The sequence below is a fragment of the Festucalex cinctus genome, chromosome 7 (assembly GCF_051991245.1).
Source record: "Festucalex cinctus isolate MCC-2025b chromosome 7, RoL_Fcin_1.0, whole genome shotgun sequence".
Lineage (NCBI taxonomy): Eukaryota > Metazoa > Chordata > Actinopteri > Syngnathiformes > Syngnathidae > Festucalex > Festucalex cinctus.
Window position 1 is genome coordinate 6441690 of NC_135417.1, and position 20334 is coordinate 6462023.

Below are 20334 nucleotides of genomic sequence, written 5' to 3' on the forward strand. Positions count from 1 at the left end.
AGAGATTCATGTCAAAAAATCCAAACTATCCCTTTAAAGCACTTGAAGCACATTTACTTAGCCGATACAAAGAAAACACAAACCTTAAGAAGTCAGTGGCAAATTGCATGAGTCAAGAAAGTCCATTATTTTTCTCCTGTGTGGTTTAGCACTCGTGTTAAAGCGGCAAAATAAAAAATCACCAATGATACGGTAGCAGCCAGCTTGTGGCGTCATGCTTTGTACATCCCAGGCATTGTTGAAAAATGTCCCCCCTGTGATTGTTTAGGCAGTGGTTATTTGCCGCTATTTGTATTTCTATACACATTTGATTATGCTTATTCACTTTTTTTTTTTTTTTTTTTTTTGCTCAGCTTTCCTGACTGTGTTTGCAACAGACGTGCTCGAATGTTTGAATGTGACAATTTGACAATTAGCCAGCAGATGTCGCTGTTGGGCAATGTTTGCCATTTTCCAAAAGCGCTGCTTCCGCGCATCACTTCCAAGCGGCATCAAGACGTCATGACTTCCTGTCCGTCTGCACCGCCTTGCTGAGCACCTGACATCATCGTGTTCATGTACACAGGTTCGAACACCTACACGCACACACAGTAGCCGATTAGGTTGGAAGTTGTCCCAGGTGCATTGTGGGCCAGTGTGGACTCACCCGCTGCTCATTTTCCTCGCGCTTGCCACGCCGGCGCTTCCTCCTGTAACGTTAAACACATGCTAACCGTTGCTAATGCTAACTGCTAGCAGCAGGCAGGCAGGTCGACGCACCATTTGACCACGAAGAAGATGATCGGAATGACGACGACGAGCACCATCAGCAGGCGGACGGAGTTGGCCAGAGTCGCGGCAAAATGGCCGCCTTGAAAGTTGCAGAGAAAATCGACATGTTGACGACTTTGCAAGTTTTCATGCGTGACAACATCAAAAACAAAACAACAAGAATGAGTCAGTGAGTGAGCGGGTGTGTGTATGCCACTGGCCTGAATATATGTCTGGATAGCCGATAGTCCATACGCGCAAGTGCAAGCCGTTGAAGTCACACTGCGGCCATCTTGTTACTACCACCTGGTGAGTTTATTACTGTATAAAGTAAACTATACGCTATACGTACAATTGAGACATATACAGCTTGGAGGCGGGTTTGCCGTTAAAAAAATAAAATAATTTAAAAAAAATTAACAAGTGGATGGTATGTGCAGTTTTGTTGACCCACTTTTTCTTTTATCGCTCAGTTCCTTAGACACCAATATTAGATTTGGCAGAGGCATCTTTTGTTCAATTAGTTATAATTAATAAAAACATTATGCAAGTTTCCTCCTATACTAAACATCATGAAGCATATCATAGCAATTTGGATATACAAATGTTTCGGAGGACTGTATGGCGAGAAACGTTTCTTGGGAGGAGCAATATGGCTACCTTGAAACCTTGAAAGTCTTGGCCTATCGGCGATCCAGTCATATATATATATATATATATAGAGAGAGAGAGAGAGAGAGAGATCAATGGTGTGAAAACACTGAAGAGAAAAAGTGAAAAAGAAGATGTGAAGAATCGGATAGTAACTTACCTGCGTGGCGTGGTTCCACGTTCAGCCTGAAGGGCGGTGACGTGGTGTGGGGGCGGTCAACCAAACCGCAGCTGTAGTTGGCCGACCGTGCCGCTGTCAGCCGGAGGGTGGGGCCGGATTCCAGGAGGGCGCGGCCATCTTTGTGCCATCGCACGTCCACTTGGTGGAAGGAGCATCGCGACATGCAGCTCAACGTCACCGCCGCGCCCTCACTCACGCTGCCGGGGGCGGAGCTCTGCACGCTCATCGGATCGCCGTCTAGAGGCAAAGCGCGGTTACCGTGGAGATGATCAAGCATTTAAATGTGTGCGTTAAGGCTTATAAGTTCAAAAACCTGTGAGTCACGGTGCGCACGGCAAACAACTCGATGGTCCTACCCACAACGGTGACGGCCACGCCTTTTCTGCCAGTGAAATGTCCCGCGTTGTCTTGTGCTTCCATCCGGAACCGGAAGGTGGTGTTGTCTTGCGTATGGACGTTGTGGATCTGCAGCGTGCAGTTTCCCTCCATGTCCCCCAGGTACAAGTAGCGCCAGTTGGCGCGCGGCATGGCGCGCGGCATGGCGCTGTCGTACACGGACGGCGTGGTCCCGGAGCAGATCTCGTGATTGACGCACCAGCGCACCCGAACCACCGGCATGATGGGAGTGAAGGAACACGGCAGCGTGACGGTGGAGCCGCGCACCGCGCACATCGCTGGCGAGTAGCTCACCTGCGCGGCCGCCCAAGCTGAAAAATGAATCCAAAATATTGTGCACAAACGTGTGCATATTTTGGACAAGATGTCGCAGCGGTCTAATGCCGGGTATTTTTTTTTTTTTTAAATCTACCCACTTCTGAATTGTTCCTGAATGCGCAGTTTTTGGTGCACCATTGAGGCACGAGCCACCCACCCTCTGCTGCCTGCACTCGCTGTCTTATTGGTTTAAAGCTAGGGGTGCACCGATTGATCGGTTCCTTCATTTTCGGGGATCGGTGATCGGCCGATCCCTTAAAAGTAAACTGATCTTTTCCACCGCTCTCATCTCTCTTCTCAGATGTCTGAAAAAGTATTCTCTAAAAAGTCGGGTTGACTTCCATTTGTGTAGTTTTTGCACCCTCTGGTGGCTAGTTTTTTGTTTTTGTTTTTTGTTTTTAGTGCAGTTTAATTTTAACAAGGCATGTTTTGGCACTTCTCTATTTAAAATCTACACTAATGGTATTTATATATTATATTTTTATATTTGTATGTTTATATATTATATTTATATATTTTTTATATTTTTCATTGGAGTAATGTACAAAAGCACAATATTGTGTTTTTTGTTTTGTTTTTTAAGCATGAGCTTTGCTTATTTATTTATTTATTTATTTATTTATTTTTTCAATATTATGACCTTTTTGTATCGCCAACCTCCCCACAATATCGTGATAATTATCGCATCATGAACTTCATATTGTGATAATATCGTATCGTGAGGTTTGGATATCGTTACATTGGTAGTATTGCTTAATTTTCCAATTTACTTTTTAAGAAGTACTACAGTAACCTTGGGAGCGCCCTGAACGTTTTGTTAGAAATTTAAAAGATGAATGGAATAAGATTAAATAAATAAGTTAAAAAAATTCTACATTTTTGAAAAAATGTTCAATAAATATGCTTTAAGACATTACAACAAATCAAAAATAGTCAAAATTGGCATTTTTATAAAAAAAAAAAAAAAGTACTGATAATTGGCATCAGCCTTGAAAAAAACGTGTTTATGACTCGTATAAATTTTCTTAAAATTATGAGATTTTGTTTTTAAATCACCGCTTGCACTACTCACTTGCATGACGTCACATGACACGCTCGATACTTTTAACATAATATTTGACGAGTTGACAGACGCACGACCCGATCACATCAATCACTAACCTGTCAGAAGCAGCAAGACCAAAACATTTGCGTGCAGAAAAAACATGGTGATAATGAAGACTCAAGTGGAAAAGAGAGAGAAAGTGTTTTTTTGTTTTTTTCTTTAAAAAGAAGTCGTCGCTATCCTTCCTCTTCTGGGTTGAGGGGGAAAGAAAAGGGAAGAAGAAAAAGGGGAAGTAGATGAAATTCAAAGTGAAGCAAGAAAGATGAAAAGCTTAAGACGGAAGCTGAACCTGCCCGATCCGCACTCAAGTCTGCCAGATCTTCACCACAATCGGTCCGGAGCCTTTCCCCCCCAAAAAATGCAACCTCAGGAAAGGTCAAATTTGATTCCAGCATCATGAATGGATCCAATTTCTTACGAAGAATCTTTCCCAAAAGCCTCAGAAAAGAAAGCTGTCCCTTTAATTTTTTTAAATGAAGCCTGCTTCATCTCGCTTTTGTGTTTTTTTAAGGTGAATAAAAAATAAATAATGAATATATGTTCGTGTTCTTCTTTTGGGTGAAAGAATGAATTATTTCAACTTGATTTGCTCTTTTTGTTTGATTTCTCGTCTTCTCGAGAGGCTTTGTGCGCATGCGCGTCAGGGTCGGGCGGCGGCCTCAGTGCGCAGACTCGCTGCATCCTTCGAGCATCACCACTCACTCCAGGCGACAGTACACGACAAGAGACGACGCTCGAACCGGACCGGACCGTACCGGGCCAGAGCAGCTTCCTCATCTTGTTGTTTTTTTTTTTTTTTTGCTGACGAATGTGAAGGAAAACGAGCGCTGCGCCATCTGCGTCCTCTTTCCTTCCTTCCCTCCATCCTTCCTTCCTCGTCTTGCTCCTCTTCTTCCATCGTTTGGACGCTTCCCGCCCTGCCACAAAATGGCGGACATGACGGAGCTGCGACCGTCCTACGGTCAGTGAATCCGCGGCAGCCTTCTGGCGGCCGGTCGGGCGGTTGTCGGTTTTCTTCGTCGTGTTCACGCTCGCATTTGAAGGGGAAAACGCGGTCGCTGGCGCTGCGCTGTCATTGCACCTGCCGCGGGCGCCACCCAGTCGACGGCCGGCCGCCATTTCGCCTCCCTTGGGCTCCTTTTTCGACATTTGTCCGCTTCTCCGTCGTTGACTCGACATCCGAACGTGGCCTCGACGTCACAGCAGCGGTTCGAGAGCGAGTTTTATTTTATTGTTTATATATTTTTGGGCTTCTTTTTCTACCGTTCAAATTGCGTTATTCATGTACATGTATGATATGTTCCGTTGTTTTGGGGCGTTTATGCGCTAAAATGTTATCGTGGGGCTCGCGGTGACATCATGTCTGTACGCGGTGGTCCCATTGCGGTCATAACCGTGAATGACGTCATTGTTTTCACTACACTCGATCAGTTGTTCTGGTCGTGTTGCCAATGTTTTAACCATTCCCCACTCCATAATCGCCAATTTGTTTTGTTTTTTTGTTTTTTTTGAATAGTCGACTATGTAGTTGAATGGCCAAAAAGTAGTCATATATCGATATATGTCACTGAGAAGTCCACACGATGATACAAAGACAAACGTGCGTGTGTGTGTGTGTGTTGCTAGGAAGCGAGCTGTTTTTTTTTTTTCTTCTCAGCACTTTTTTTTTCTCAGCAAAGCATGACATCATGTGACTGTGAATGAAGGAAGCGCTTCATTCTGATAGGCTGCATCGCAAATTTGCTCGTGCGTGTCACATTAGGACAAGCAGCGCATAAAGAGCTTCACAAACAAACTGGGGTGCTCACTGTTTTTTGTTTAATAAGCTAAAAGAAAATAATAATCATAAATAAATAAATGTGTTGCTTTTTATCCTTTTATCGCTCAGTTCCTTAGACCCCAATATTAGATTTGGCAGAGGCATCTTTTGTTGAATTACAGTTCAATTACAATTCTTTAACAGTTAAAGAATCCTAACTGTAATTATGATGAGTTAAAGTTTAACTCATTGACTGGCAGCCATTTTGACTGAAGCAACCGCCTTCGCTCCCTGCTGTTTTACTGGTCCACAGAGTGTTCTATTGCTATAAAACATGGACCCTACCAAAAGAAAGATTAGAGTTTCTTTTTCATCAGGGATTTTTTTTTGCAGCAGTTAGCATTAGAATTAGGAATAGACCGATTATCGGCATCGGCCAATTTTTGAATCTGGTAAAGCTGGTATCTGACTGAGCGGTGAATACTTGCGAACGTAGCGATTCAGCGAATTTGGGGTTTTCACCAGGAAATTGTAAGATGTTCACAGACAGTTTTGACTTGTAAACACATTTGGAACATATTCGGACAATTTTTCACTGCAAAGATCTTTTGAAACGTTTCAAGAAACCTTAACAAAACCCCCAAATGTGCTACATTCGCATGCATTTGTCATTCATGGAGATGCAGGAACTTTGCATTTATGGATGGATTTAAATTTCCACTTTATAAAAAATAGGAACTTCCTACACTTTTTATTTAAAAAAACTAATCAAGAAATTATGTAGAAATTTTAGAAAACTTTATTTACAGCAGAAATCTTTAGGGAAATATTTACCTGCTTTTTAATTTTATTATTTTTTTAATTTAGCTTAACACATGCTAACGACTGCAATTTTTGTTAGATTTTCTTTAAACAAATCTGTCAATATAGTTTCAAATATTTTTTATTTTTTTTGTATTTTACTGCAAATGAATATCGGCTTGAAATATCGGTTATTGGCCTCCTTGACTACTAATAATTTGTATCAGTATTGGCCTTGAAAAAACCATATTGGTCTATCACTAATTAGAATATAGCTAAGTTTCATCAATATTCACAAACGTGCTGAAAACACTGGCAAAAAGAGCTTCTTGCAACATGGCCCTTGCTGATCTCTTATATTCTGTTGCTACCTGCTGGTCGTTTTTTTGTAATAACTACCATTGCTTTAAGTGACCTCTTCATATCAGAAGCTGTATCAAAGCCTTCTGTATGCTCTAGCATTAAAAAAAACATATAGATACGTTTTTGGGAGTGAAGGACAAAGTATTAAAAACGTATTTCTATGTTTTGGGGTTTGAATGAGTTAATAAAAAATATGCATGTTTCCTCCTGTACTAAACATCATTAAGCATATAATTTTTGCATGTATTTAAGGCAAGTTGTAAAATGTCTGAAGTCCTCTTGTTTATGTTTAACAAATTTAAAACAGTATAAATGATGTTGTTTCTGCTAAGTAGTGTCTCAAATGTTCTCCCATTTGGATACTGTAAATGTATCGGATGGTATGGCGAGAAACGTTTCTTGGGAGGAGCAATATGGCCGCCTCCCACCTCCAAAGTCTTGGCCTATCGGCTATCCAGTCATATACATATATATATATATATATATATATATATATATATATATATATATATATATATATATATATATATATATATATAAGATCAGTCTGAAGGCCCACCCGTCTGACTTCCTGTGTGTGTTTCTCAGCCATGTCTCCGGTGCTGGCGGGCTTCCTGGGCGCGGGCGTCCTGGTGGCGGCTGTGTTGGCGGCGCTCCTGCTGTGGTCCTTCTGCCAGCGCCGCTACCTGCGCGGCGGCTGGGGCCGCCAAAAGCTGCACGGCGAGCGCTACTGCGACGCCGAGGACCCGCCCTACAAGTTCATCCACATGCTGAAGGGGATCAGCATTTACCCAGAGTCTCTTGGCGGCGGCGGCGGCAAGCGCATCGTGCGCAACGCCAGGCGGGCCGAGCGCGCCGGCATGGTGCTGGTGGACGCCGACAACAACGTGCTGGACGTCCCCGGTCAGCTTCAGATGAGCCACCTGGTGGCGCCCTCCGGCTCGGGCTCCTCGGGCCCCGCCCGGTTGGAGCGGGCGCTGCCCGTGCGCGCCGACTACTGCTGCCTGGACGCCGACTCGGCGGGCAGCAGCAAGACGGCGTCGCCGTTCACGCCGGCCTCCTCGTCGGAATCGGAGGCCGGCCTGGGCACCGTCAGCCTGGCCGTGGACTACAACTTCCCCAAGAAGGCGCTTGTGGTGACGGTGGTGGGGGCGAGGGGCCTGCCCGCCATGGACGAGCAGTCGGGTAGCTCGGACCCGTACGTGAAGATGACGGTGCTGCCGGAGAAGAAGCACCGCGTGAAGACCCGCGTGCTGAGGAAGACGCTGGAGCCGCTCTTCGACGAGACTTTCACTTTCTACGGCGTGGCGTACAGCTCGCTGCCCGAGCTCACGCTGCACTTCCTGGTGCTCAGCTTCGACCGCTTCGCCCGCGATGACGTCATCGGCGAGGCGCTGGTGCCGCTCAAGGGCGTGGACCCCAGCACGGGGCGGGTCCACCTCAGCCAACGGATCACCAAGAGGAACATGCAGGTGAGCGGCAGACGACGCAATTGGCGTCGTCTTAATTGAACCGCTTTGAACGACGTCCGTTTTTGTTAAGTCGCGAACTCGGAACTCAATATGTGCATGTATTAGCAAGTAAGTGGCTCAATATTAATTGTTATTAGAAATTGTAGGTTGTTTATATGCATTGCTGTTATGTACAAAAACACAATATTGTGTTTGTTTTTTTAGTATAAGCTCTTTTTTTTTTTTATAACATTGTGACCGTTTTTTAATATTGCCAACCTCCCCACAATATCATGAATGATATCATATCGTGATGTTTGGATATCGTTACATCTCTATTTGCTTGGCCACGCCCAGTAAAGGCGCACGTCCAACACAAACTACAAAAATGATACTACATTTTGTTTTATTTATTCAATGTTTTTTTTAATCGGTAGTTGAGTGACGGAGACATGAAGCGACTTTTTTTTTTTTTTTTTTTGTCAGTGCGAGAGCCGTGGCGAGCTGCTGGCGTCGCTGTCGTACCAGCCGGTGTCCCATCGTCTGAGTGTGGTCGTCCTCAAGGCTCGACACCTACCTAAGATGGACATCGCCGGACTGTCTGCCAGTGAGTCCGGCGTAAACGCAAACATTCAGATCAGTGTGCTAAACAGTCACTGATATATATATATATATATATATATATATATATATATATATATATATATATATATATATATATATATATATATATATATATATATATATATATATTTTTTTTTTTTTTATATAATTTTCAAATAATGTATTTTTTACGTCCGCAGACCCGTACGTGAAGGTGAACGTATTCTACGGGCGCAAGCGCATCGCCAAGAAGAAGACGCACGTGAAGAAGTGCACGCTGAACCCGGTGTTCAACGAGTCGTTTATCTACGACATCCCGCCCGAGCTGCTGGCCGACGTGTCGGTGGAGTTCCTGGTGGTGGACTTCGACCGCACCGCCAAGAACGAGGTCCTGGGCCGCCTGCTGCTGGGCCTGCACGCCGCCGCCCCGCCCTCCGCCGCCGCCCACTGGCGGGAGGTCTGCGACAACCCCCGCCGCCAGATCTCCAAGTGGCACAGCCTCAGCGAGTACTGAGCGCCGCGCAAAAAAAAAAAAAAACACGGACCGCGTGCGCGACACGCTCGCACGCACGCACCTTCTTCGTGCTATCTGTTATTTCCACACACACAACAAAATATGCTTGTGATAAAGGAAGTGTGTGCGTGTGTGTGTGTGCGAAGAAGAAAAGTAAGTTGGTGTTGTCATCATGCAGTTAATTGCATGTCTTTTGTCAGAACAACAACATCCCTCCCCTCCATCACAGTCCAGACAGTTCCCAGCATGCTTTGCCGCCACCTACGGGGGAGTCATGGAAATCCCGCTTGAGCCACGAAATCCAGCTCAAGGTCCTTCTTTTTTGGTTATTTTTTATTTTTGTAATTCTTTATAAATGTTCACACTTTTACAGACGGGTACAGTTCACACGTGCAAAAAATATGCATGCCATCAGTAGGGATGTAACGATATCCGAACATCACGATACGATATTTTCACGATATGAAGGTCACGATATGATAATTATCACGATATTGTGGGGGCGGGTTGGTGATGCAATATTGTGTTTTTTGTACATTACAGCATTGCTTATCAACAACCTACCATCTCCACTAACCAGGGACGTAACGATAAGCACGATATCGCGATATTAAAACTACCACAATATTGTCATTGTCATGTTCACGATATTTAAATGCCAACACATCTGTTGAAAAAGTCAGGTTGATTTCCACCAAAGAGGCGACTCTCGTTCAAGACGGTAAATGTTGGAGCAGGAATTTTAAAAAGACTATTTCTCCCTTGACTTCCGCGGGAGTGCATCAGCTGTTTTCTTCCAGAGATCCGTAAACTACTAGATCGATATTTTAGTGCAAGTATCGATCCGATATCGATAATAGTTAGTATCGATTATATCGATATTTGGATCGACCCGTCCACCTCTTATCTTTTTTTTTTTTATTGTTTTTTTTAGTTGGTTGGTTGGGTTTATTGAACATATAGAAACATCACAAGTATAAAATACAAGTTGAAGTTAAAAAAAAAAAAAAAAGGAGAAAAGAAAAAAAAGTAGTCCAAAACGCTGAATTGTGCTATACTCGTGAGGACCTTAAGCTGGATGTGGACGCTAAACGTTCAAAGACGTTCCCTGATGTCGGTCGGGGCTCTGGCGTGCAGGTAACCAACGTGTAAATAATTTCATGCGTGTGCTTGTGTTTGTGGCATGAATGAATGATTGATTTTTCCTTCCTCTTAAGCTTCCTTTCATCGCTTGCGTGGCAGCAAAGAGCGCTCGGGCAACGCTAGTCACAATGCTAAGCTAACAACATGGCCGCCGCCGTGCTAACCTGTCAAGCAGGGGCGCCACCTGCAGGCGCTCGTAGCTTCTGTTCATATGTGTCTGCTGCCGATGATGTCCTAAACCCCACGTGTGACGTCATGGACGTACGTTTTACGGACCAATCGTTTGAGTCACCGAGAGCAAAATGCGATTGGGGAGTGTGACGTCACGATGAATGATTTTCCGACACGAGCCTTCTCCTCATTCGCGCCATGAAGATTGTGCCCTTCGAAAAGCACACCACGTCTGTCCGGCGCTGCCGTCAACACCCCAGCCGTGACGTCATCATCAGTCGTGTGACCGTGACGGGAGCGCCCGCCGGAGCCTTTAAGCCCTTCCCCATCCGCGTCAGACGTCAACCTGGAGACTTCTCAGACTTGACATGTAGATTTTTTTTTTTGTATCGATGTTCTATCTTCTAACTGTCTGATATCCCGGAAGCTTTGCGCGCGTTGGAGCGCCCCCTGCTGTACACCTGAATGATGCCAACCTCCCCATTGACGTGCAAATAAAACAAGTTAGCCTGACGCCTGCTTTCTTCTTCTCACTTTTTGAGTTTGAATTAACATCGTCCAACTTTCTTCCTCTATCCTTAGACGTGATGCGTTAGCGGCTGCCTGTTTTATTTTATCACATCCGGTGATAAAATGTTTTTTATTCTCCTCTTCCTTCTCCTCCAGCGCCAATTCAGGGGGGGAAAAAAAGTAGCCACAGGGTGGTGCTGTTAAAAAGGGCCACACTTTAGCGAGCCACGCCCCTTACCTGATAGATGCCCGAAAAATTTTTAACATACTCGCATAAAAAAAAAAAAAAGATGATCCAAATCTTTATTTACACTTTCACAAAAAAAAAAAGACAATTTCTCACATCCACCTTAAATTTCTTCTTCAAAAGTTATTTTGTTGGGTAAATATTGTTGATAATTTGAAATTGAAGTTCCTTTGTTTTTGCTGGGATGGGAAATTTCAAAAATATTTACATCTAATTTCTTTTCTATCTTCTAATTTAAAGTCATTAAGAATATAGTCACATTTCAGTGAACTAAATAAACAATTATAAAGTAACTGGCTTCTAATAAATTTGTTGTCACATTTGTCGTTACAAAAAAAAACCAGTAACACTAATGAATAGATGCCTTAAAGCTGGGATGATTTTCGAATGTATCATATCCTGTATTTTGTCATTTAAAACCTCTTATTTTTTTATCATGAAAACAGATTGACGATTGTTAGGGAAAAGGAAGAAAGAAAGAAAGAAAGAAAGAAAGAAAGAAAGAAAGAAAGAAAGAAAGAAAGAAAGAAAGAAAGAAAGAAAGAAAGAAAGAAAGAAAGGAACGAAAGTTCCGGGGTCTTGTTTCTTTCCGGTCACGTGATGACAACGGACCAACGCGACATGTCCGCAGCCCATGAAAAGCTCAAGAAAATGTCTCAAAATGAGGACGACGACAAACTGCAGTTGATTAAAGGTGATCGGCTACACGTTTATTTTCTATATTGACTCCAACATTGACATTTTGATGTTCGCTGTTGACATGTTTTTTTTGTTTTTTTTTCAAAGTCAGCTGAGTGTTGATGGTCGCGCGCGCACAGACACACACAGTAGACTTTTGAAGCACATATCTTTGCAGTGAGTCGAGTTTTTGAAGAGGACGTGTGAGACATGAGTGCTTCCGGTGTGCAGGTGCCGCGTTCCTGGCTACTGTGTCGTCTTTGGGCCTGATCGCAGGCTTCGGATCCACTTTGGCTTTGGCCAAGAAGAACAACCCGGACTACTTCAACAAGGTGACGCACCTCGGAGGTCATGACCTCTTCCGGTTTGAGTGCAACTCTCCTACTGCATGATTGAATGCTAATGATTATCACTTCTATTATATTATTACATCCATACGTACAGAAAGAAAACACAAAGATCCTCAATTAACCAAAAGAGGAATAGGCTGAAGTGAAGCTTATTATTGGTGATGATGTCATGTGACGTGTGCGTTTCCCCCGCTTGGCAGGGCGTGACGGCGACGGCGGCGCTCCCCGAGAGCGGCGCGGCGCTGGCCCTGCGAGCTCTGGGCCGCGGTTCAGCCTACGCGGTGTGCGGCGTGGGCCTCCTCAGCTTGACCGCGTGGAAGCTGCTCGGCGTCGACAGCGTACGTCGTCTTTCGTCTCGACCGCGATTCGCGCAATTCCACCAAACGGTTGACATTTTTTGGTGGTTTTTGCTTTCAGCTGTCTGACTTGAGGTGGAAAATGGCGTCATTGTTCCCGTCCATCCCCAAGTCGGCGACGGCGGCGGGTTCCGACGCGAGCGACCTCGACTCGCTCTTCAAGTCCAAGTGACCGGACGGCAACGTGGCCAGTCATGGTGCCTTCAGGTACTCCGAAGGACTGTGGGAAGAACGCTTTATGTTCATGTTGGCTCCACATGTGGCACACAGCAACGTGTTTACGTTGAAAACAGGTTAGCGGCGATATCTAGCGCAACTACATGCTGATTGCCTGGCGCTTTGAGCCCAAACATGATCAAATCTGTTTTTTTTTTTTTTGTTTGTTTGTTTTTTATGGCTGGTGTCTTTCATCAGAAGTTAAATACATATACAGGTATGTCATTTAGGAATACATAATAGGAAGCCTAAATATGAAATATGGTCATCTTTGATAAGAGTGTGATGATTGTGATAGATTATCGTCTCCCGATTATCAATACACCTACGCAAGTATCATGATATTTGTAGTTAATATACAGCCAATATAACGGCTCCATTGTTGATGACTCATTGAGCAATTACTTGGCGGGCCATTAGGGGGAGCGCCTCATAAGAGTGGGGCGGAAATGGACGCAAGTCTTTAATTTTAACATTTTAAAACATATTTTATGGTTTGATTTTTTTTTTTTTTTAGCAAGCAATTTCTGGCAAATATTAGTATTGATTTAATATTTAAGTAATTTTATTTACTTTTGCAATGTTACACAAAAAATGGTGTCGCAGTTTTTAAAATAAAACAGACTAACTGACTGACATGTTGCATGACAATAGCGTTTAAGAGAGACACAAATTTGTTGACAGAAAGTTAAGAAGACATTTGTAGTTTTATCGTAGATGATCGTGGCTTTATGACCTGACCAATATATCGATTATCGCGGTTAGACCGATATGATTTTTTTTTTTTTTTCAGGGCTGATATCGATGCCGATTATTAGTAGTCAAGGACGCGGATAACCCATATTTGGAACCGATATTCATTTTCACTAAAAAGGGAAAATATTGGCATCAAAATTTGGAAAAATACAAACTCCAGCTCTTATTTTTTTTTTTGGGGGGGGGGGGTTAAGACATGTTTATTGAGGAACTTTTAAGGTGAGTAAAATATTTATTTGTATTTATTTATATATTTTTTTAAATTTTAGTCAATAGACATCTTTGTTTTTAAAATCTAACAAGTTCCGGGATCTCCCAGAGGCAGTAGCATGTTTTCAAAAGTTCAATAAAAACAAACAGTTGTTTCCGACACTAAATAAGGTATTGCAAAATTACAAAATATCCGAAGTATTATTATTATTTTTAGTTTTTTACTCATCTTAGTTTTAATTTCAAACAAAAAACAGAAGGCGCAGAGAGTTCCCAGGGTCAGTAGCATCTCTGATTTTTTTTAATTTTATTTTACATTTAAATTAGTTTGCTGAAGTTAACTCTTTTTTTTATTTTATTTTTATTTATTTATTTATTTTTATTTTTTATTTTTTTAATGGCTCGATTATCGGCCATATGATTCTTCAAAATTGCCGATGCCGATATTCGTCAAAATACTTAATATCAGTGCCGATAATCGGCCCAGCCGATAATCGGTCTATCCCTAATCGCGGTATCTTCATACCATGAGATAATCATCATCATCGTGAGCCTTGTATCGCATATCATACCGTATCGTAACGCGAGCTACCCAGAGGTTCCAACCCCTAATCTTTCATAACTCTTGAAGTAGATGTTTAATATTTCTCGAGTACCCCCGATCACCCAACAACAATGTTGTGGCTTGCGAAAATGCTGAGCGGCCGGTAACTTGAAGAAAACCAATTAAAATCATCCTACATGACAATATCCTGTAGTGCATATGTTTTATATACAGCACAAAAGACAATGTTTTATTTGAAAGTGCAAGTGTGCATATACATGACTCAGGGATATAACGATACCCAAAATAAAATTGCACTAAAAGAAAACTAGCCACCAGAGGGTGCTAGAAACTGCACAAATGGAAATCAACCGGACTTTTTTTTTTTTTTAAACAGATGTGCTACTTTCATTATCGTCATACGACAACAATATTGTGGCAGTTTGAATATCACAACATCACGATATTTCCGTTATCGTTACATCCCTTTACATGAGTTCCAAATAAATAATAAAATATAATCACAGAGATTGCAAATTGTGTCATCACATTTGACAGCGTTTCCCATTGAAAGTTTGTTAGCGAATCATGTGAAGAAGATGGAGACGTCAGTGGGGATCTTTTTTTTTGCCAGAGGCGAATTTGGACGTGGCGGGAAGAATCTCGCGGAGAAGTTTGGCGCCTTTTACAGGATCAGCGTGCAAATGGCGACGAAGACGAAGGTCGTCACCATCGTCGCGCTCATCCGAGCTCCTCCTGCCGGACACAAGACGCAAGATGACGATCGATTTCCATGACGTACTCACACGGTTGTCGGCGCGGTTTTCCCTCCCGCTCCTCACCGTCGTGCGTGTGGATCAGCATGTCGGATGTTTGCTCCAGGGACCCGTTGTTGGGTTCGGCTCGGATGTCGAGCAGCCGGCACATGAGCGGGTAGATGTGGACGCTGTCGAAAGGCTCGGACAAAAAGTTTTTCTTGAAGTCGGGTCCGAAGGCCCGGAAGATCATTTTCATGTCCATCTCGCCGTTGTGGAAGCCGTGGTCGCCTTTGTTCACGTACACGATGAATCTCTGGCGGCGGGCGGGGCAAAACAAACAAACAAAAACAAAACAAACATTAGCATTGTCATGGAGAAGCGGCTAGCGATGTTAGCATGTTGACGTTGGATCCATTGAAGTCATGTGAACAAAATGGCCTCTTGAACTGTTTATAATTACACTTGTGCTTGTGAGTTTAGTTACAAGAGTTAGCTCGACGTTAGCATGTTGACGTGACTGCGATTTGCTACAATTATGGATGTGAAAGTAGGCTACTAAGTTATATTAAAAGGAAGGTCAAGTCAAAATGTTCTTAATATGTTCTATGTGGCACCACTCGACTAAACATGACATTCTGTTGAGCACAGAGTTTATAGAATAAACATTTATAATAATAACAGGAACTTGCTAATGTTGCATAAGCCGCCGTAGCAAGAAGTGAAGTCACCGGCCATCTTGCGTTGCCACTGTGAAAGCTCACCTAACTTGGATCCATTGAGTTTTCTATGGCGTTATATTCAATATTTCAAGATATTTACTGCCTCTATGGCAAAAAATGCCCACAAAGCCTACCCTTAGAATTGTAACAAAATAGATGATGCAAATTAGTATTGTTCCGATACCGATAGTGGTATCGGCAGAGGTGCCGATACTGCATTAAAACAGTGGTTTCGGTGAGTACTCACAAGTGACATGTCGATACCATTAATTCCAATGCTAATATAGGATTTTGGATGCAGCGTCTTGTGTCTTGCTTGTGCATGACATTCACTGGTATGTGAAATGTTCACTGCATGCCAATCTAAGATATCCTATTGGCCCTTGAATGCTCTGAACCAATAGAAGGACAGCTTCTTCATGTTGAGGAAAAAAAAACCTAAAGTATCTGTATAGTATCGGTATCGGCCGATACTGCAAAGCTGGGTATCGGTATCGGGAGCCAAAAAACGGTATCGGAACAACACTATGCACAGATGAGATAATGTTTTCAATTTGCCATTTTGCCATGTACTGCCACTTGCTGTCGCCGCAAAACCACATCTCAACGCTCAACTGGTGAATGTCACATGACCAAAGCCGGAAAACAGGTGTGCAGTGATGGTCGTTACCTGTTGCGCATCTACCATGCTAATTTGGCTAACTGCTTCCCAAAAAATATGAACCCCAAAGCAAGCGCGGTTCGTGTTAGCACACTGACCGAGTTGAGGTTGAACCCGAGGTCGGCCACCACCACCACGGGCGGCATACGTCGGCTCCGCGCCAGGTGGAAACTCTCGGGCATGTCTTCCTTACTGTAGACGGTCAGGTTGGGAGCTTTAGCCAGCGCCTCCAGCACTTCCTGCTCCCTCCCCGGCCGCGGCGTCAGGATCCCGAAGCCGCCGTAGTCCAGGATCTCAAAGCTGGCCAGCTTGAGCAGATTCAGGTACTTGTTGAGCACGATCTCGTCCACCAGCGGCCGCTTCTTGACGGTGGTCATGCCGTGGTCGGACGTGATGATGACGTTGAGGTGGGCTTCCAGTCCGCGCCGCCTGATGGAGTCCCGCAGGTAACCCACCGTGCGGTCGATCTGCCGGATGATGGCCTTCCGGTCCGGGTGGTCCGGGCCCCGGGCGTGGCCCACGTTGTCGGGCTCGCCGTAGTACAGGGTGACCAGATCAAAGTCCTCCTCGGAGAACCAGCTCAGAACTGTGTCGATGTTTTGGCGCCACTCTGTCTCGTTGTCGTCGGGGTGGCCTGACTCCTCCACGACGGCCCGGTTCACCGCCTGGCCGCTGTAGTTGGCGCCGCCTCCGGGGTAGTAGAAAGAGGCTGTCTTCAGACCCTGAGTGGACATCAGGAAACGTACGTGTATTTATTATCTCTTAAACCAAGTAAGGCAATTGAGAACATAGACTTTGCCGAGGGGGAGACAACTTGGGCTTCAGTGTCTTAGAGGAGCACAAGACTTTTGAAAAACTAACCAGGACATCAAAGGTGGAATTACGCCTTACAGCAAAGAAGCACTTCTTCAAAAGTAGTACAGCCACGGAGGACACGCCAACGATTTGTTTCCAACCAAAAGCCGGATAAAACTGGCAGATCCGGCCAGCTGGCGAGTCGAAGTGGACGGTAAACATCCGGGTGACTTGTACTCTGCTAGGCTAAGCTACATGTCGTGTGCTAAACACGCTTTAGCCCACATTAGGAGCGGCCACGACCACACCCCCACATGAATGACATGAAACCGGACGTGTTGAGGACTTTAAGCTGAACAGAATTGGCGCAGGATTTGGGATCGAAGAGGGTCTTTTTGTTGTCCATTATGTCAGCGAACTCCCGTTGAAATTACTTTCATTTACGCACGGAATACGTCATCACAATCACGTGACCAAGGAACATGGCGTTCTCCACCGTGCGTTTATTTTGATACTTAATCGGTTGAAAATAAAATTCAGGGAGTAAGATGCCAGAGATATTTGCACTTTTATTCTTTGTACACAATGCCTAATCCAATACTGGAAAATGATTTACAAGTGTTGTATCGCTTTAAGGCCTCAATACACCATGTCTGGCTGGACAGAAGATCGGGAAGATGACTTTGTCCCTTTGGTTCAAGAAGAGAGACCGGCATTTTATGATATTACCGTTAAAGGGTATGGCGACAAAGGTATGAAAGGCAAATTATGGAATGACATGGGGACGCTACTGGATGGAGGTAGGATTTACGTTTATATACGATACTGTGCAAAAAGCCGAAGTGTTTCATTCACAGAAAAAGGAACCGGTATGCATTGTTTACATTTTAATATCCCGCCCCCATAAAGAGGTTTCCGGTTGCCTTTAGGAATAAAGAATACCGCCGCCGATGGTATGGAGGGGAATTACTTCTCGCGCATAGTTGGAGTCGGTGCAGCGTTGTATTTACATAACTTTTCTACGGAACGTGCCGACGTCTGGGCCGACGACACAGGTGGGTCACATTTGGCCGAGGTCCAATTGGTGTATCTAGTCCATAACACTTTAACAGAAGACCTTTGGAGGCGGGATTTGCACCAGCAACCCATCGGACAAGCAGCTCTACCAAATGAGCCAAAGCCGCCCCGATTCATGTCACTCATCATGGCTGATAGCTAACAGCTAACCCAGTCACTATGCTAATGTAGCTAACTGATCGCCACGTCTTTGATACTGGCGGAGCCACGCGCTTCCCAGCATGCTCGTCAGTCGTCACGTCGAAGGCGAGATGTAATTGACCGACGGACGTTGGATTGGCAGCCGTCACCTGGTTCTGCGCCGTGATCCAGAGCGGCAGAACTCCGTTGTCCCACCACTCGGAGCGTCGGAGGGTCTCTTTGTGAGGAACCTTCTGGTTGGTCTGCGTGTTGAACATCATGTTGTGGACCACCTCGTGGTCCTCCACCCAGCGACCTGAACAGGATCAAGTTTGAAAGATGCCAAGCTTGATGATTACACGATTAAGTTTCATGCGTTACCAAGCTCAGTTCAAACATCAGTCACTACAACAAGCAAGGGCATGGCAGGAACAGGACAAATCCGATCACAACACGACAGAACAGGACACGACCAGACGTGGAACCATGTAACACCACAAAGCGTATTAAAAGACATGATGCAACAGGACAAGATTCAACAGGACAGGACAGGAGAGGGTATGACATGAGCAGACGGTCACGGGGAACCACGTAACACCGCAAGCCATAATAAAAGATGTGATGCAACAGGACAGGACACGGTCACAGAACATGACATGACCCGACAGGACAGAAGTGGATAGGCTGCGATAATACAAGGCCAAATGGAACGGTGTGACACGACACTACAGGACAGGACAGACGACGAGACATAACACATTTAGCGCAGGGCAAGACAGGGCAGGATTGACGGCGTGTCCGGCGACCTGTGATGGTGGTGAAGTGCGACGGCGAGGTCATGGTGAGCATGGGCGGCGTGATGTACTTGGCCTTGACGCCGTCCCGCACCAGCTGGTCCAGGTTGGGCGTGTCCACATCCTGGTCATAGTCCCAACGAAAGCCGTCGAAGGAGATCAGCAGGAGGCGCTTCCTGCTCCCCTGACCGCCTCGGCTTCCCGACGGCTTGGCGGCGGCCTGGTACAACGAGACGGAGAGCAGGAGGAGCAGGAGGACGAGTCGCAGCCCGGCGCTGGCCATGATGAAGCGGTTGTGAGCAAGCATGGCGCCCGGCGGCAAGGAAGAGGGGAGGGCTCGTTAATGATTGACAGGCTGATTGACATCTGCTGATGTCTTCAAGCAGACCTTGGACCGGTGATGCACTTTTGATTGATGTTTGCATGTATTGCCATTACATGTGGGAGCACAATCTGGACAGACGAATGCCAATGCCTGTTGCATTTCAGACAACTCGCATCAGGCTGTGATTGGTCGCCAGACCATGTCAGTTCACAAGTCAGGCATTGACGGTGTGTAACTTGTTGGTCAATCGCAAGTTGCATGTGTTGTGGAGTGTGCGTTCGCTTTATCAGATGAGCAGATTAAGAATGGGAATTCCGCCAAAAGAAAACGATGATTGCGCTCTTTTATTATTATTGCACACCGATCAGTAATCAAAGCGATGACATCATAACCTTGAGCCTTGACGCCGGCTCAAGGTCAAACTCGGGTTCAACTTTAACACGTGTCATTTACATTTTAGTGTTTGAAATCTATTATTCATAAAAACTAATCACAATGCGAGTAAAAGAAAAATATACACAAATGAAGTTACTCAACACATTTAAATTTGCTTTCATTTTGATTTATAGTGTACTGAATAAAATGAATAATAGTATGGATGGATACAATAGATATATCGTGTTGTTTATATGTAGTAAAAAATTATGTTTTGTTCTTTTTGATTATTACTTCTACGAATCTACGTGTCCAATGTCTTGACAAACTTTTTGTGTTACCCCTTAATTCTGAAGTTCCTTAGTTTAGTCGCACCGATTTCCGGTGACTTTGTCGCTTGTGGCCGTTGTGCTGTTTTTGTGTTTTTCTCGATTTGTGTGTGTGTGTGTGTGTGTGTGTGTGTGTGTTTGTTTTCAATTATCATTCATAAAAAGAATGATAAAAATACGAGTAAAAGAAAAATATACACAAATGAAATTACTCAACACATCGATTTAAAACCGTCGGCAATATCTTATTTTGAAATGGCTTGGTCAGAACCATGAAAAAGCCCAAAACGGGTCACAATACTGCCTAC

General features: G+C 44.3%; 4 protein-coding genes across 5 annotated transcripts; 2 read left to right on the forward strand and 2 right to left on the reverse strand.

Annotated features, from left to right (window-relative positions):
• Positions 1–28: 28 nt before the first annotated feature.
• On the reverse strand, positions 29–4960 carry LOC144021769 (uncharacterized). The gene is made up of 6 exons (XM_077525884.1): positions 3458–4960; positions 1939–2289; positions 1562–1819; positions 760–850; positions 647–689; positions 29–575 (listed from the first exon to the last, which is right to left on the reverse strand). The coding sequence occupies exons 1-6, from the start codon at positions 3501–3503 to the stop codon at positions 492–494; spliced, it is 873 nt and encodes a 290-aa protein (XP_077382010.1). The 5' UTR covers positions 3504–4960; the 3' UTR covers positions 29–491.
• On the forward strand, positions 4051–10719 carry syt11b (synaptotagmin XIb). Its single transcript, XM_077525882.1, has 4 exons — positions 4051–4362; positions 6913–7796; positions 8262–8382; positions 8579–10719. Exons 1-4 carry the CDS (start codon positions 4329–4331, stop codon positions 8890–8892), a joined length of 1353 nt encoding a protein of 450 aa, XP_077382008.1. The 5' UTR covers positions 4051–4328; the 3' UTR covers positions 8893–10719.
• An 828-nt stretch (positions 10720–11547) lies between these two features.
• Positions 11548–20313, forward strand: tmem242 (transmembrane protein 242). 2 transcript variants are annotated; one of them, XM_077527332.1, is made up of 5 exons: positions 11548–11657; positions 11873–11973; positions 12192–12329; positions 12409–12554; positions 14708–20313. In XM_077527332.1, exons 1-4 carry the CDS (start codon positions 11564–11566, stop codon positions 12517–12519), a joined length of 444 nt encoding a protein of 147 aa, XP_077383458.1. In that variant the 5' UTR covers positions 11548–11563; the 3' UTR covers positions 12520–12554; positions 14708–20313. The 2 variants fall into 2 exon arrangements, with proteins under 2 accessions (XP_077383458.1, XP_077383457.1); XM_077527331.1 differs by lacking the exon at positions 14708–20313 and having other exon boundaries at positions 12409–14603.
• LOC144022482 (ectonucleotide pyrophosphatase/phosphodiesterase family member 7) lies at positions 14449–19791 on the reverse strand. The gene is made up of 5 exons (XM_077527330.1): positions 19010–19791; positions 18374–18519; positions 16310–16933; positions 14916–15144; positions 14449–14829 (listed from the first exon to the last, which is right to left on the reverse strand). The coding sequence occupies exons 1-5, from the start codon at positions 19302–19304 to the stop codon at positions 14759–14761; spliced, it is 1365 nt and encodes a 454-aa protein (XP_077383456.1). The 5' UTR covers positions 19305–19791; the 3' UTR covers positions 14449–14758.
• Positions 20314–20334: the final 21 nt, after the last annotated feature.